General features: G+C 40.2%; 1 protein-coding gene across 1 annotated transcript in view; it reads left to right on the forward strand.

The window, feature by feature from the left end:
- The window catches only part of GUCY1B1 (guanylate cyclase 1 soluble subunit beta 1), a 38580-nt gene that overhangs the window by 5660 nt on the left and 16643 nt on the right, over positions 1–16277 (forward strand). The window contains exons 2-4 of the mRNA XM_010709434.3: positions 7482–7582; positions 7876–7994; positions 12829–13026. Of these exons, the coding sequence (XP_010707736.1) occupies positions 7902–7994; positions 12829–13026 (291 nt within the window). The 5' untranslated portion in view covers positions 7482–7582; positions 7876–7901. The remainder of the gene's footprint in view (positions 1–7481; positions 7583–7875; positions 7995–12828; positions 13027–16277) is intronic.

Genomic DNA, 16277 nt, shown 5'->3' on the forward strand with positions numbered 1-16277 from the left:
AAAAAAAAAAAAGTTTAGCTACTGTCGTTATTTTAAGTTCCAGCTTTACAACTAACTTCAGAGATAGAACAGCAAATTGCATGAATTGTAAAGTTCTGGAAGCAGCAACCTTCTGCATGGTAATGATAGATTCAAAGTACTTTTAATTGCTACATTCTGACAGCAGAACTACATTAAAATCCACTTTGTGGAAGTGTACGTAAGTAAAAGGTGTGCCTGGGACCAAGCTGAGATAGCATCTTGTCCTACTCAGTTGCCTGTTAGATCTCTCAAGACAGCAGGAGAGCCCTAAAACAACTAAAAACAAAGTATTTGCTGTGTTTCCAGGAACTTAAAGATCACCATTAATAGCAAGTCTTTTCCTATGCATTCAAACTAGGAATATCTGTAATAAGAGAAAAGGGTTTTTTTGCCAGACTATGTCTTTTTGAGGTTTTTTTTAGTGTGAAGACCAAAGGTGAAAGAAAAATGTGTGCAACCTGGGGTTTAACAATTTGTAGTGCAAGATCTGTTCTCATTTTAAGAACAGCTTTTGTCTGAATATTTGTTAGCAGTTAGCATCTCATTCATCTCTGTGAATTATTAACGTTACCTTTGAAGATTAGTAGTGGTTTTTCAAGTACTAAACTAGGTTCACAATGGAAAAGACTTTCAAAGGGCCGATTGTACACATGTAGCATTGACTGTACCACTGTTCTGTGCTGATAGAGCAGCAATTTGGGGCTGTTAGCATGACTGATAGAGGAAAGGCTGCTTCAGGACTGGATCCTGCTTTGATCAGCTCTGTAAGAATTTTCTGTGGATTTGAATGATGTCAAAGTCAAATCTGTACGTAAGAAATGCCCTCAAATAACTGTGTTATTTTCTGTGGTGCGTCGGTTAAGATTGTTTTTCCCCAAGTTTTCCACAGATTAACCTGGGTAATGTAAACCTTCTGGAGGAAAACACATTTTAGGAAAGTCTAGGCTGGAGTCTTCGTTTCCCACAGTTGGGATAGCTCTGTGTAATCATTCAAAATTAGTCCAGAGTGAATAAAAGGGCTGCCAGAGCACAGCTGGTAGGACAGGCATAATGTGGGATGTGAGTTTTGAACCATGAAATAGCGTATCTGGTGTGCTAACAACAGAAGTCAGTTCAGGTAGGAGCATCAGACTGCTGGGATTTCTTATGTTTTTGAGCGTATACTTACTGGGTAGCAAAGCACTCTCTTCTTTTGCCTCTAGAAATGGAAATGAGACGTTAATTGTAAATCATGTTCTACTTTACATAGAAATTATTTTGAAAGAAAGGACATGTGAAAGTTAAAAGCTTGCTCCTGTAGTCCTGCTGCCTCGTTAAAGAATTAGTAAGAGCAGGAATTGGGAATTTGCCAGGACTTGTTGCTTTTGGCTCACTTCCAGTCAGGCCCTTAAGAAATTTACCACGTTATTGCTGCTAATACTTCTGTGATCTAACACAACAGCCTGCAGAGACTGTCTGGTAGAAACACAGAAACAACTGAGAGTAAATACTGCAGCAAAATGTTTCAAGGGAGGTGCCATGATTTTTCATAAGGATGTGGATTATGAAGTTTTCTATGAAATATAACTAAGCAAATGTGAATTCTGTACATTGAGGGAGGCCATTTCATATTCCTGTTCTAATCCCTGCTCGTGAATCATTTGTCAGGCAGGAGAAGAGCTGTTCAGATGAGAACAGTTGCAGCCTTCTGGTATTTTAAGGTTCACACACACTCCTTGTTCCACATAGGCAGGTTTGTTATCATACATGATACTCATAGGTTGTGAAGTAAAAAGAGCTGTATCTCGCTGGAGGAGTGATAGTTGGTGGACAACCAACCACAGTGACTTAACCATGATAACATACTGTCAGCTTTGTGATCATATTTCTTCATACCACTCTTGCCTTAGAAGCAGCTCCTTGGTGTGAAGCAGGCAGACAGGCCTGATAGACCAGGTAGGTCTTTTTTTTTTTTCTCAGCCAATTGGGGGAGAAAACTGCAGTCGTAGGGAAACCATCTGGTAGTTGCCCAGTTACCTAAATGAATGTTTGAATGGCTTTGTCCTGTTTCCTAGACTGCTAGCATTCACATCATGTTTACCCTCTCTGGTGCTGATAGCTGTGATGCTCTGCTGCTTAACAGGGTTATTAGAGGATCTGCAATTTTGCTGAAGAACAAATGCCTCTGTAAAAATGAGTGCTGTCATGTTGGATTGGCCATTGGTGATAAATGTACAGCAGCGTTTCTTTATCATGTGAAGCCTGAAGTATAATCAAATATTTCTAGAGAAAGACTTCATGAAGTTCTTGTGGCTGTCAGATTGCCAAGGGAAGCAGAAAGGCTTCAGAAATCCAGTTGACTGCACTGGGGACAGGGGACAAGGCTTCAGCTGATGTCAGTGAAGTGCCTGTTCTAGATGCACAGCAGTTTTTGTGAACTGGTGAGGGAGCAGGCACAGTAATCCATCTAGCAAAAAAAAAACCCCAACAACCCAGTAAAACAAATACCTGGGTGAAATAAACATCATCTCATCCTCTACCTAAATGATTGGCATGTACTGGCACAGCAAGGCTGAGAAATATGGAGGAGTCATCTTGGGAGGGAAAGAAGTTGTTGATAATAGTATTTTTTTATTTTTATTTTTTTTTTAGAAAAAGCTTTTTGTCCTTTGACAGGTTTACATCATGCATTCTCACTGGATTTGCCATAAGTGCAGGACAAACTGAGATGTTGTCTTTTCTTTGTCCCTGCAGTTTTGAGGGGAGTAGTCCTCTGCTGGAACGAGTATTTGATTTGTCACATTCTCTAGAAATAAGAAGATTCCTGAAAGAAGAATGGGAAATGCATCATTAAGGCTGTAGAAAAGATTGCCACTGACTGAAGTGAGGCATCTAGAGAAAACCAGAAAAACAAAGTAGTTGAAATAGTCTAAATGGGGTAGAGGTTGAAATAAACAGTGGTGCCTCTGAAATATGGTAGCTTAGGGAAACTACAGGTATTGAAGACAAATTTCGACAAAATACACTGAAAATAAAATCATAGAATGGTCTGGGTTGAAAAGAACCACAGTGCTCATCCAGTTCCAACCCCCTGCTGTGTGCAGGTCGCCAACCAGCAGCCCAGGCTGCCCAGAGCCACATCCAGCCTGGCCTTGAATGCCTCCAGGGATGGGGCATCCACAGCCTCCTTGGGCAACCTGTTCCAGTGCCTCACCACCCTCTGGGGGAAAAACTTCCTCCTAATATCCAACCTAAACCTCCCCTGTCTCACTTGAAATCCATTCCCCCTTGTCCTATCACTACCCACTATCCTCATAAACAGCCTGTTTATACGCTCCCTTCAAGCACTGGAAGGCCACAATGAGGTCTATCCAGAGCCTTCTCTTCTCCCAGCTAAACAAGCCCAGTTCCCTCAACCTTTCCTCACAGCAGAGCTGCTCCAGCCCTCTGATCATCTCAGTGCCCTCCTCTGGACCCGCTCCAAGAGCTCCACGTCCTTCCTGTGCTGGAGGCCCCAGGCCTGGACACAGTGCTGCAGATGGGGCCTCACAAGAGCCGAGTAGAGGGGGACAATCACCTCCCTCTCCCTGCTGGCCACCCCTTTTTTAATGCAGCCCAGAACACAGTTGGCCTTCCGGGCTGCAAGCACACACTGCTGGCTCATGTCCAGCTTCTGGTCCACCAGGACCCCAAGTCCTTCTCCGCAGGGCTGCTCTCAAGGAGATCTTCCCCAGTTTTGTAGAAATACCTGGGATTGCTTCAGACCAAGTGCAGCACCTTGCACTTGGCCCTGTTGAACCTCATTAGGTTCACATGGGCCCACTTCTCCATCCTGTCCAGGTCCCTCTGGATGGCTTCCCTTCCCTCCAATGCATCAACTGCACCGCTCAGCTTGGTGTCACCTGCAAACTTGCTGAGGGTGCACTCCATGCCATCATCTGTCATTGATGAAGATGCTGAAGAGCACCGGTCCCAAGACCGACCCCTGAGGGACACCGCTTGTGACCGGCCTGCACCCTGACACAGAACCATTGATCACAGCCCTTTGGCTACGTCCAGCCAGCCAATTCCTAATCCATCCAACAGTCCATCCTTCAAATCCACACCTCTCCAATTTAGAGAGAAGGATGTGCTGAGGGACCATGTCAGAAGTCCAGGTACATCCATTGTCCTTCCCCTGTCCACTGATGCTGTCACTCCATCACAGAAGGCCCCCAGATTGATCAGGCACAACCTGCCCTTGGTGAAGCCATGCTGGATGTCTCGGATCACCTCTTTATCTTGTCTGTGCCTTAACATAGCTTCTAGGAGGATCTGCTCCTTGATTTTCCCAGGCACAGAGGTGAGGCTCACCGACCTGTGGTTCCCCAGGTCTTCCTTTCTCCCTTTCTTAAAAATGGGAGCAATGCTTCCCTTTTTCCAGTCACTGGATACTTTACTGGGCAGCCAGGATTTTTCAAATATGATGGAGAGTGTCTCTGCAACTACATCAGCCATCTCTCTCAGAGCACTCGAATGCATGTCATCCAACCCTATGGACTTAAACACATTCAATTTCATGAGGAGGTGTTGGACTTGTTCCAGTGTTACAGTGGGACAGAAACCACTCCCCACATCCTCACCTTGGGGTCCTGGCAGGTACAGGAAGCCTGATAGTGAAGACTGAGGCAAATCATTGAGTACTCATTGAGTACCTCCACTTTTTCCATGTCTGTGGAAGCGAGTTCTCCATCCTCATTTATCAGAGGGGCAACACTCTCCTTGATCTGTCTCCTCCTGCCTGTGTACTTGAAGAACCCCACCTTGTTATTTTTCACATTCCTCACCAAGTTCAGCTCCACCTGCACCTTGGCTTTCCTGATCTTATCTCTACACAGGTAGACAACATCCCTATATTTTTCCCAGGCTACACAACCCTGCTTCCACTTCCTGTCCATTTCCCTCTTTTCCCTCAGTTTAAGCTGCAGATCCTTGCTCAGCTGTGCCGGTTGCCCATCTCATCTCCAATCTCCAACAGGATCAGGTGGCCTCTAGCAGACCCCAGCCACTAGATGCCCCTTACTGGTCTGATCCCTGATTTTCACCCATAAGCTCTCAACTTGGTCATGACTGTTACTCAGACACAGCTCTTTGCAGTTTATCCTCTTCCTAACATAGAGGGCAACTCCCCCTCCCCTCGTACTCTGTCTATCCCTTCTGAAGAGCCTGTAGCCGTCAATCACAGCATGCCAGTCTTGGGATTCATTCCACCACGTTTCCACGATAGCAACCAGATCATAGTTTTCCAAGCAATCATGGTTTCCAACTCCCGCTGCTTATTTCCCATGCTGCGTGCATTAGTTTAAAGGCACTTCAGCTGGGCTTTCTGACACATAACCTTTCCAGAGGGGCCCCCCTCAAACCTCTGTATTTCCCCACTGCTTCCTAGAGGGACATGAGAAGGTTTTGGATGGGGGGTTGGCAATGTTACCTCCTCTAAGGAGTTTCAAGAAGATCCTGCAGGGCAGTTCAGAGTTTTTCCCCCATTAAGTACAATAAAATAGGAATTGTGGCTTGGCACAGAGAAAGAGACAGGAAATTTTCCAACCAATATAACCGAAAGGAGATGGAAGTGTTTTGAAGGAGGTGCCAGAGTGATCAAACTGGTTCAATTTTCAATAAAGAAATTTCTCACACAGAAAAACTGCATCCCGTGGCTTTTACAAGTATGCAGTACTTAAGAGGATGTTCATTGCTTTTTCAGATGTGTATGTTATCCTTTGTGGTTTGGCTGGGAACAGAGAGACTAAGAGAAGGCACAGTGTGCATCCGGGACGTGGGAAAGTTTGCTCACCCTTGTGCAAACTTCTCCCTAAACTGCATTTGACTTCCAGTTGCATTCCATGCTATGAGAATCAAAGAACCAAGATGATTTTCTTTTCTTCTACTATTTCAGTTCAGTTGTTAGCAAATGCAAACTTTACTTTCTCATTCCTGACTGATATCATATGCTTCAGGACAATGTTACGTGCTGAGAGCCCTAGCTCTCTTCCTACTTAGTGAAAGATGGAATTCATGTCGTATCAGCTATTTTCAGGAACCAGTGGGACTTAATAGCCTGTGGGCTGATTTAAAGTTGTCAGAGAATGGCTGGAGGATCGGAAGAATGAAATAGGAAAATAAGAGTAATAGGGGAGTGTGTGTATACAAACCATTTTTCTTGCCTTTTTATTAATGCACAATTTATTCATATAATGAATAAATCATTGCAATAATTATTCATTAAAAATAATGCCATGCTTTGTCTTTTTCATTGCAGTTCGTTTGTTCCTTTTGTGAATCTCCACGTGAGATTCAGAAAAAAAACATCTTGAGATTATTAATAATTTTTCAAGCCATTAGTTAATAGAAGCTGTTCCTTTTGCATCCATTCTGTAGGAATTTTAGTCTCAGCTGAAGGCTGCAGCCTCATCTTACTGCTTTGGGAAAGTTGCTTCACTTGTTTTCAGCTCACTATGCCCATTCATACACTAGTAGTAACAAAGTAGACTGATATTTTAAATACAAAAACAATCTAGCACTAATTTTTGGTCAGTGGTAAGAATGCAATGGGCATGATTAAAGCAAGAGAAAGAAGAAGAAAATAATGGATTTGAAAATAATGCGTTCTTGAGTTCCATTGATAGTGGGCAGATTGTCAAAGACATGATTATTTATTTAACTGGAGGGTTAAATGACCATTAATTTCATTTAGATCAGTAGAATAACATCATATTAAATTGGAATCGGGCCTTACCAACAGTACCATTTGTCATCTGTCAGTTTTAACATGAACCAGAATACTTAATCCTCAAAGATTTTGTTGTAAAAGATGTTGTAGGATTTTAGATTGTAGGCTTAGAATCTGCTTTTTAAAGGTTTAAAACTCTTCTGAGGATTGTTACGAGTTTAAAGCAGTTAGAATATTGGCTCTTAAGCAGTGTGTTTCAATTCTATCTTGAGAAGCATTTCTGTCTTACTGTGATAAGAGCCCTTCATTATCATGGTGGTAGTAAATAACTTTTCCTTGTGATTTATTTGCTTATTAGAGAAATAATTTCAGTGGTGAGTTGATGAGTATCTCGATTCATACGGCATGCCTGGTTTTGTTAAAAAATCATATCTTCTTTTGTTTTTCTGTTCCTAAATATTGCCCTTTTTAAAATACAACTTCTATCTTTATTAGTTCTACAACTTTGTTGTGAGGCTCTGTACCAAAAAGTTATGTTTATTTTCTCCCAGCTAATTAGTATTTTCATAGCAGAAATGGTCGTAAGATAGTGGTGTTGTATCTTAATTACTCTGAGGTGTGAAACAGTTATAATTTTAGCTTTATTACATAACTTCCTAAGTGTATAACTTGCAGACTTGCATTATTTAAAAGAGTAATACCAAACAATGTGTAATCAGTTTACAGATTTGGTGTTTCTCCCTCAACCAAAAATATTTTGTTTCCTTTATAGGAAAGAGGCACAGCTGGATGAAGAAGGACAGTTTCTTGTCAGAATAATATATGATGATTCCAAGACCTATGATTTGGTTGCAGCTGCAAGCAAGGTTCTTAGTAAGTAATACGAATATCTTCTAAACCCCAAAGACAGGTGTTGCTGAGTTCCTTTATTTGTAAGTAGTGCTTCCTTGTCTGCATCAAAATCTAAACTGCTACACATAGACAAAATGCATAAAGGTAATCTGTAAATCCTCCTGAAATTCCTGAATATGTACTGAATGTACTGAATCTGCACTGATTTTTTATGCACTCTGACTCTTGTCCTCATATTCTTGGCCTTCTGGATCTGGGTGCAGTCTAGGTATTGTTAATGTGTGAACTTAATCACGTTTTCCTGTTTTTACTAGATCTGAATGCTGGGGAAATTCTTCAGATGTTTGGGAAGATGTTTTTTGTGTTTTGTCAAGAATCTGGCTATGATACAATTCTGCGTGTTCTGGGCTCAAATGTTAGAGAATTTTTGCAGGTAAGATTTTTATGCCAAACTATTCCAGATACAGGAGACTAGACAGGAGTATGGTCTAGCCAACAGGCTAGAATGGAATGTAGAAATAAAAGTTGTACTGTGTAGCTTTATTTGTGTAGAGGTATGAAGGATATATGCCTTGGTATTTGTATTCTGTAAAGCTTTACTCTGCTTAGCAGTTTTGGCATTGCTTTTCTGTATCCCTCTTGGTTAATATATTGTTCAGTTACCTTTAAAGTACTATTTTTCCCTTTGAAGAGTCCTTTTTGTTTGATTTCATGAACAGTGAGTTGAGAAGGCAGGTAAGCTGGCATTCATAGAAGCATTCATACATCTGAAATTTAATTTGAAGTTACAAAGAAAAGGTTAAAACAGGATTTTTCAAAGGTAGCAAAAGTATGGAGTATAAGAGACATGAAAAAAACACCAGACTGCCTGTACATATTAATTAATAGGGCTTTATGTTGTTTATATTAACAGAAAATGTGGTCTTCAGACCTGTAGGATATTTCTCATCCAAAGTTCTCTTTGACTAATTATAGATGTTATTTATAATTGTATGTTACGTACAGAGCTAGGGCTCATACACAGCTTGTTTCTAAGACAGGAAATTGTTTTGTACATGAACTATCCTTTCTTTGTGCTTTCCTAACTTCAGAACATTGTGACATAGTGCTGTAAACCAAAACAAACTGGAAGTAATTTTTCAGTAGCGTGGAAGAAGTGTAATGACCTCTCACAAGTGTGATTTCCAAGGTAGCAAAGATGGGCTTCTGGTTTTTGTCACTTGAAAATTGTTCACTTCAAATACAGTTTTGTATTTGTTATATAGGTCACTTCAAGGGTGAACTGTGTGCTGCAATGAGTTTAAAAACATTGAACTGATGAAGGTTTCGCAGGAGATTGCACAATAGCTGTGTCAAACCTCTATCGATTTTCACTGGAAATTTAGCAGCATTTTGTTGTCTTTTCCCTTAAAATTCTTTGCAGTAATAGAATGTGAAGGGCAAAGGGCCTACTTTGCTGAATTTCTGGTGTATGTATTTGTGCATCTCACTACTTGCTCGGAAACCTGTAGCACTGCAGAGCATCCTGAGTGTACTCAAGCCTGACTTCTTTAAAGATCCCACGATCTGTAACTGCTGGGCCAAAAGACAAGTTATGTGTATGCTCCATCTGATGCTTACCAAATGTGTGGTCTGTATACCACTGTCTGTCTGTGGGATTGGACATATTGGTACTGTCTGTACCTTATAGCTCCATCCATAGGCAAGCTCTCAAAGGATGCATATGGATCAGTGTAATTTCTAAAGATGTACTGAAGTTACGGTTGAGGTTGAGCAAGAATACAAGACAGGAAAAAAAGATACAGCCATCCAATTCCTCCATCACTTTGAGTACACTTCATTAGTCCTTTCCTCCTCCTTTCTCTCATCACCTTTTCCATCCAGTATACTCATCTTTCTGTTCCTTAATATGAATAACGATGGACATATCTGTAGTACATACCAAACCCCTGAAAAAGTATGAACTGCATACATTTATATTCTTCTAATTAAAGTGTTTTAGGCTGTTTTGTTTGCATTTCAGTGCTAGAAGATGACATTAGTTATTATGTACTCCTGTAAATTCTAACAAGACAGGTGTATTAGTAATTGTGCCAGCAGTATACTTTCCAGCTTTTAATTATGATGGAAAATCAACATTATCCATGATTTATTGTTTTTGCAGCTTCTAGCAGATTAGGTCAGGAAGCTTATTTATATACTTACTAAAATAGGTGCAGATTGAGTTTGATGTGCTGACTTTTTGTCAGATTCTTAAAATACATGGTATGATTCCAAAAGCACATCTTGAAACCTGTATTAAGCCCAGGAATGTGTGAAAATTATAGAGGGCTGCAGGTTTTTTAAGTGTGTGAAAATAAATCTCATGTTTATATTCTATTTTCCTTGACATTTCAGAGATAATTTAGTTTATTCGTAAATGAAACACAGATACTTCAGGCTTTAAAGAAAGAGGAAGAAGACAGCACAACCAAATCTAATATTTATACTTTCTAGAAAAACATAGGGCTGGAAAAATTGCAAATCATATTGAAAGAAGACACTGTGCTGAGGAGGAGCAATGTGAAAAGATAAAGCCTCCTAAGCAACTCAAAGTGTGTTTTTGTTATGTTCAGTAGCTTTCTACTGAAAGAAAATCAAACACTGGAGTAGCGATTAGTGCGGCCTCATGTAGGAGATCATTTACATGGCTCTTTATTTGCTTGTCATTTCAGGGAAGTAAATTTAAGTGAATTAATCCACTCTCATACAATACTTTCTGTATGCTCTGTGCAGCACGGAACTGAACAGTGTGTCTTTATATTTCAGGTGCCAGTCATAACTCCTTAAGACCATCTAGGATCTGCCTGATTTATTATTACTGTCCATGCTCATTCCTGCTTGGAGATCCTTTCGTGTTTTAACAGCTCTAGAATTAGTGTCTCTGGTATCAGCACAAGTTCTGGCATTCATCTGAGTAATCTGGGAGCAAAGAATTAAGGGAGAGAACTTAAACAACTATTATCTCTGTCTGACCACTCCTCTGGCCTATAGCATGTGGACAATCTAGGAAAAAAAAGACACGGTCTTTTAGACCATTCGATTTAGGATAAGTCAAACACAAGAAAAAATAGGGTTACTGTTGGAAGTGACAGTGATACAATGTCTAAATGGCAGGATGTTGGAGCAATTTTGGTGCCTGCATCTGGATGTACATCTCTACTGCTTCTTGACTGCCTATAATAAGTACTTTGCTCACTCCATAGTCTGTATACATGGGGGAGAAAAGATGCAGTAGATATTTCAAAGCTGCTGCAGTACATTCTGGACAGGTCCCCAGCTCAAGGTGATTGGTGGTTCAAGACTAAAGAGCAAATTACATGGATTCACAGAATCACAGAATGGCTAGGGTTGGAAGGGACTTCAAGGATCATGAATCTCCAACCCCCTGCCACATGCAGGGCATTCACCTGTGATGTTTCTTGGACAAAGTCAGTAATGAGGTAGTAGGGTGGCAAAGTGATCATTCACAGTGGGGCTACCATCATTTGTTAGCAGTGCTTGTGCCAGACTTAAATATTTATAATGAGACAGCCATGCAAAAAAATTCTGTGCTTAACTTCTTTTGGAATTATGTTGATGACTGTAGAACTTGATAATTTACCCTCTATTTCCATGACATTTCCATATTTCCATATTTCCTATTTCCATCTCCTTAAGAGTCTTGTTTCCAAAATAATTCTCAGCTGATCCTTTAGCTTGTGCACCAGGAACACAAGTTCTTATTGCAATTAAGGAGATTCAGGAGCACTTCCTTGGAGCTCTCGCTCTTTTCTCATCCACATCTCACAAACTCTCTTCCAACTTAATTGTCTTGAACCCTGTAATGTTCTTACAGAATTTGCCTTCAAACATTTTTCTGCTTTTTGCAACTGAATGCTCATTAACAGCTGGAATAAATTGCCTCCCTCACTGTTGCCTCTCCAAGTTTTAGTTTGGAGGTGTTGATATAGCAACAAAAACATGAGTTTGAAACAAACTAAAAAACTGAAGGAGGAAGCTTCAGTCTGGGTACATCCTACAGAATTCATTTCTAAGAGCCTCATTTCCTCTGGAGGCCTTCCAGGAGAAGAAGCAGCTGTTTAAGTGCTTCACAGCTCACATGAAACAAAGTTCAGTGTGGTTCCATGGATTTGATGATTGACAGATGCTCAGGAAAGGTGGAAGATGGGCCAGCCAGCACATTGAAAATATTTTCACCTCACTTTCCATTGTGCTAGATGAAAATATTTAGGATCTGGTGATAGCAGTTGTGTGGGAGATTGGGAGAACTACGTTTGAAATATACGGTGATGATCTGGGCTTAGGATGTAAAGGAAGTGTATATATGTTTTACAACAGATAAATAACTATTTGAGTTGCAGCACTGTTTAGCAAACCAGATTGCTTTTTGTGTATTGAACTCTATACAGTAAACAGTAAGCTGGAGCCATGGTAATTGCATCCTAAACAAAGTCAGAGCTGTCACTGTATTCTTAGCGTGGTTTTGATCTCCTTGTTCTCTTTATTATCCTCATTTGACATGCCTCTCAATTTCACATTTGGTTTTCCTCTCCAGATGTCAATTTGTCTTGTTAAAAGTAAAATACATAAGACATCCAAGACATCAGTTGAAAATATAGGAGACCTTTTTTTCCCTTTCTAAACATTTTCTGAGACATTTTTACAGTAGCCATGTTCTATGAGTCCTGTTGGTTTTTTTTCTCCTTAGATTCTGAGTCTGTATTTGAGATCAGGCCCTGTCAACTTGGTCTGACTGTTACGATGATAGAAGTAGCCTGTTGTTTCACTAACAGGGGAAAGATTGATGTTTATAAAAACATGCTTATTTGTGTTTGATGCCTAAATTCAAAGAAATTATAGGGACTTGAATTTGGAAAGGGTGCAATGGAAAGGATGGGCTTTGGATTTGAGAAGCCCATACAGTCTTTAATCACTGTAGTTTTGAAATACAGCATAGTTGAGCATGGATTCTTACTACTTAGAGTAATTTGTTATAGTGCTAGTTTTGCTGCTGTTCATGTGCAAATGTTTTCACAGTAGGTGGAAAGAACTCCTCGAGCTACCTGAAAAGCCTGCTGGGGGCTGTTTTAGATGCAGTAAAACAAGTGCAAAGGGAGTGTGACCACCAAGAAGGGGTGGAGTCAGATTAGGCAAGAAATGTACTTATTTTGTTCAAAGCTAATAAGCGAATGTCTTATAATCATGTTTTAAATTTCTTCTTCTAGAACCTGGATGCTCTGCATGACCATCTTGCTACTATTTACCCAGGTATGCGAGCCCCTTCCTTCAGATGCACTGATGCGGAGAAGGGGAAAGGACTCATTCTGCATTACTATTCAGAAAGGGAAGGTCTACAGGACATTGTCATTGGAATCATCAAAACAGTAGCTCAGCAGATCCATGGTACAGAAATAGATATGAAGGTAATGCCTGAAGAGTTGTTCACATTTAAATGTTTATGTCATTAGAACAAAGTCAAGAAAAGTGAAGTGATGGCAAGCAATCATTGTAATTGTTGCTGTCCTTTATGAAATGGTGGCTCTAAGAACTGACTCAAGAAGAGCCACTGTTGTTTGAGTTGCTTTAAGAACAGGTCAGTCACATGGTGAGAAGGCCAGCATTAATTTGCAGGCAGGCCCATTCAGGAACAGTTCAAAACAATGCACGCTGACTGTGCCATGCTGGAGGGCAGAGTCCTCCTTCTGGCCTGCCTTGGAGGTCCTTCCCAGATAAATACATGTTTGTGGTCCAGATACTTCTGCAGGGATTGTGACTGAATAGGCAGCTACAGCCCCAGAAGTGGAAAAATGTTTGCCCATCATGCAGTTTACCTGATGTGTGTGTGCTGTCACTTGTGAAATGGGAGACTCCTGTTTTGAGTTGATATAGAGTAGCAAACACATTTAATTCATCAGGCCTCGCATGAGTAACTGAATTAAAGCAGAGTGTGACCTAACACATGGTTAGCTTCAGATATGGGCTGAAAACAACAATATAAACACTTCTTGGCACTAGAAGTGCAACCGCAAGGTTTCTTTTTTGTTTCAGCTATTGCTAACTATTCTACTTTTCAAGCTGAGTTACATTGTATACTTCAGCTGTAGTAATAATGTTTTGTTTTAGCATGAATCTGGCTAAAGCCTAAAATCAAAAGGATGCTTCAGTGTAATATTTATTCAGTTATTGCTGTAAAATACTTTTGTTTGATCGTTTGTTTGCTTATGCAAGAGATTTATAAAGGCTCCCATGACAGTGGTAATTACTATTGCTATCTTGGAGTATTTGCCCTTCAAGTTTCTTGTTATAAGCTCAGGTTTATAGTGAATAGCTTTTGCTATATGGTGATGATGATATACTTATGTCCTTTGTTTAAATTCTGCTTGGTAGAAATCCATATTTACAGCAGGTGTTAGTAGTCAGGGAAGGATGCAACAGAATTAAAACAATCCTCTTTGTTGGTCCCTGTTTATTCAGCTTCTTCTACTGTGTCCCTTCAGCTGTTATGGAGCTATAAAATAAACTAGATGGAGGAAGTGAACTAGGTTCAAAATAACATTTGCTTTTCTGGGTTATTTTTATCAGTATCTGTTCCCTTATGGTATTTGGTTTTCTTATGTGTCACAGGGAGTTCTGCCAGCATAATCGCAGGGTTGTACAGAGGCAAAAGTGATCAGTGGAGCAGGGGATAAATCCAGGTTGTGCAAACTTCTGACAAATTGTGTTTTCAGTCTGAATGTTACTTTCTTGGGAAGATGGTATTGGAAAATACCAGTGCTCATGCTCAGCTTGGTATTCACGAGGACCTTTTCTGCAAATGTCAGCTCAACATGTCAATCCTCAACATATGCAGGTGCATAAGGTTACTTCTTCCCAGGTGCAGACTCCATACTTTCATTTGTTGCACATCATTAAGGTTCTGTCAGTCAGTCCAGTCCCTCTGTATGGCAGTGTGACCGTTGGCATATCAGATACTCTTCCCCGCTTTATATCATCAGCAGTCTAGTCCCGTCATCCAGAATATTAACAAATAAGTTGAATAGGATTGGATCCTGTATTGACCCCTGTTGTGCATGGCAGCCCAATCCTATTCTGTTTGCTTGTTTTTCAGATATACCACAATCTTGGAATTAACTTGTAGGCATTTCCAGTGTCTGCTGAATGGGGTGCAAAGAGAAACTAAATAATCACATGATCACATGAAGCAAAATAAATACTGAGGAAAAATACACTGTGCCTTTTGTTTCCTAGGTTATTTCTTTGGTTGGAGAAATGGCTAAATAGAAAAAAAGAATGATTAATTTACCCTCTTTCTGCAGAAAGTTACCCAGAACTATTCTCTGTAGACATGCATACATAGAAATGCGTGTTCTTGTGGTATACAGTAGCTCTTTTCCCAGAACGACATCCTTCAGGAAAAGTGCCTTTTAACATCTAAGGTATGTGTATGCTGAAGGCAAGGAAGAAAAAAGATCTGATTTTGTCTCTGTTAAACTCTGTTAGCACTAAAAGGAGGTTATTTTTTTTTTGAACTTGGATTCACAGTTGCAACACAGTAGACCAGGGAAGCCTACCTTGACAGTAGTCAGCTGATTAATTCAAATCCAATTTGCTTTATCTTCCCTTCCCATAATCCATTTTAGCTAAATAGAGTTAAGAATATAATTTTTTGCAGTTAGTACTGTCCTAAGAATTGTTCCTGACTTTGAGAATGCACCAAAAATATTTATGTTCTGCCTGTCTCAGTATAAGGACTAAAAATCTTCACGTTGCTGGTTACTGGCATTGGCATAAGATCTCTGTTAGCAGCCTTCTGGCTGTACCTTCTCTTGCTTTGCTTGTCAGAGGTTGTTTGTGTATAAAGGTGAAGGTGAAGTCAGGACAGAGATTCTCTCAGGGCTACAAATGATACAGAACAATGAGGAATGTTGGAAAATCCTACAAAGCCAAAAGAATATGTTGGGAAAACTGATTTCTGCAGTTCTGTTATTAAGTAAGAGCAGGTTATCAAAATCTATGTTTTAGACTGTCAGGAAAAATGGTTTACAGTAGCAAATGAAAGGGAGCTAGTAGAAAAGTCTTGTCAAGATGGTAATTTCTAACTGTCATTACTAGTGACAATCCAAAAAACAAAGCCAGAATGTGACCTGCTGAGAAGCTGTCCTAAAACTGGTTGGGTACTTGTCATTGAGAACAAGCAATACTAAGCCATATATTAAAGGGTTACCTTTGTATGGAGACAAAGAAATCACAGAGCATAATCAGCCTCTAATTCTGATGCAAGGGCACCTGGAAACATCACCAGCTCAAGACTCAGAGGTTCAGTAAAGTGAGGCAGTCTGCACCTCCCAGCTGGTGGATGCAGACATCCCTTCAGTTTTCACCTTGGATGTACAAAGCTAACAACGGTGCCACTTCCACACTAAACTGATTTGCTTCAGGACCTCCCTGGAACAGCTGTAGTGAAATGCATCAAGTAGCAGTGCATGGTCATTTTTTATCAGAAGAGATCAAGAATTTTATCCTGTATTCAGTATTAAATGGCAAAAACCTGTCTTTGTATTCAGCTTTACAATCTAAAGGAAAAATATTCTCTCCAATAACATTCTGTCTCTTCCTAATGCTGCAATACAAGTCTGTATTGTGGAACTGCTTGTAACTGAGTCATTTCTTGCAG

Source organism: Meleagris gallopavo, chromosome 4 (genome assembly GCF_000146605.3).
Source record: "Meleagris gallopavo isolate NT-WF06-2002-E0010 breed Aviagen turkey brand Nicholas breeding stock chromosome 4, Turkey_5.1, whole genome shotgun sequence".
NCBI lineage: Eukaryota > Metazoa > Chordata > Aves > Galliformes > Phasianidae > Meleagris > Meleagris gallopavo.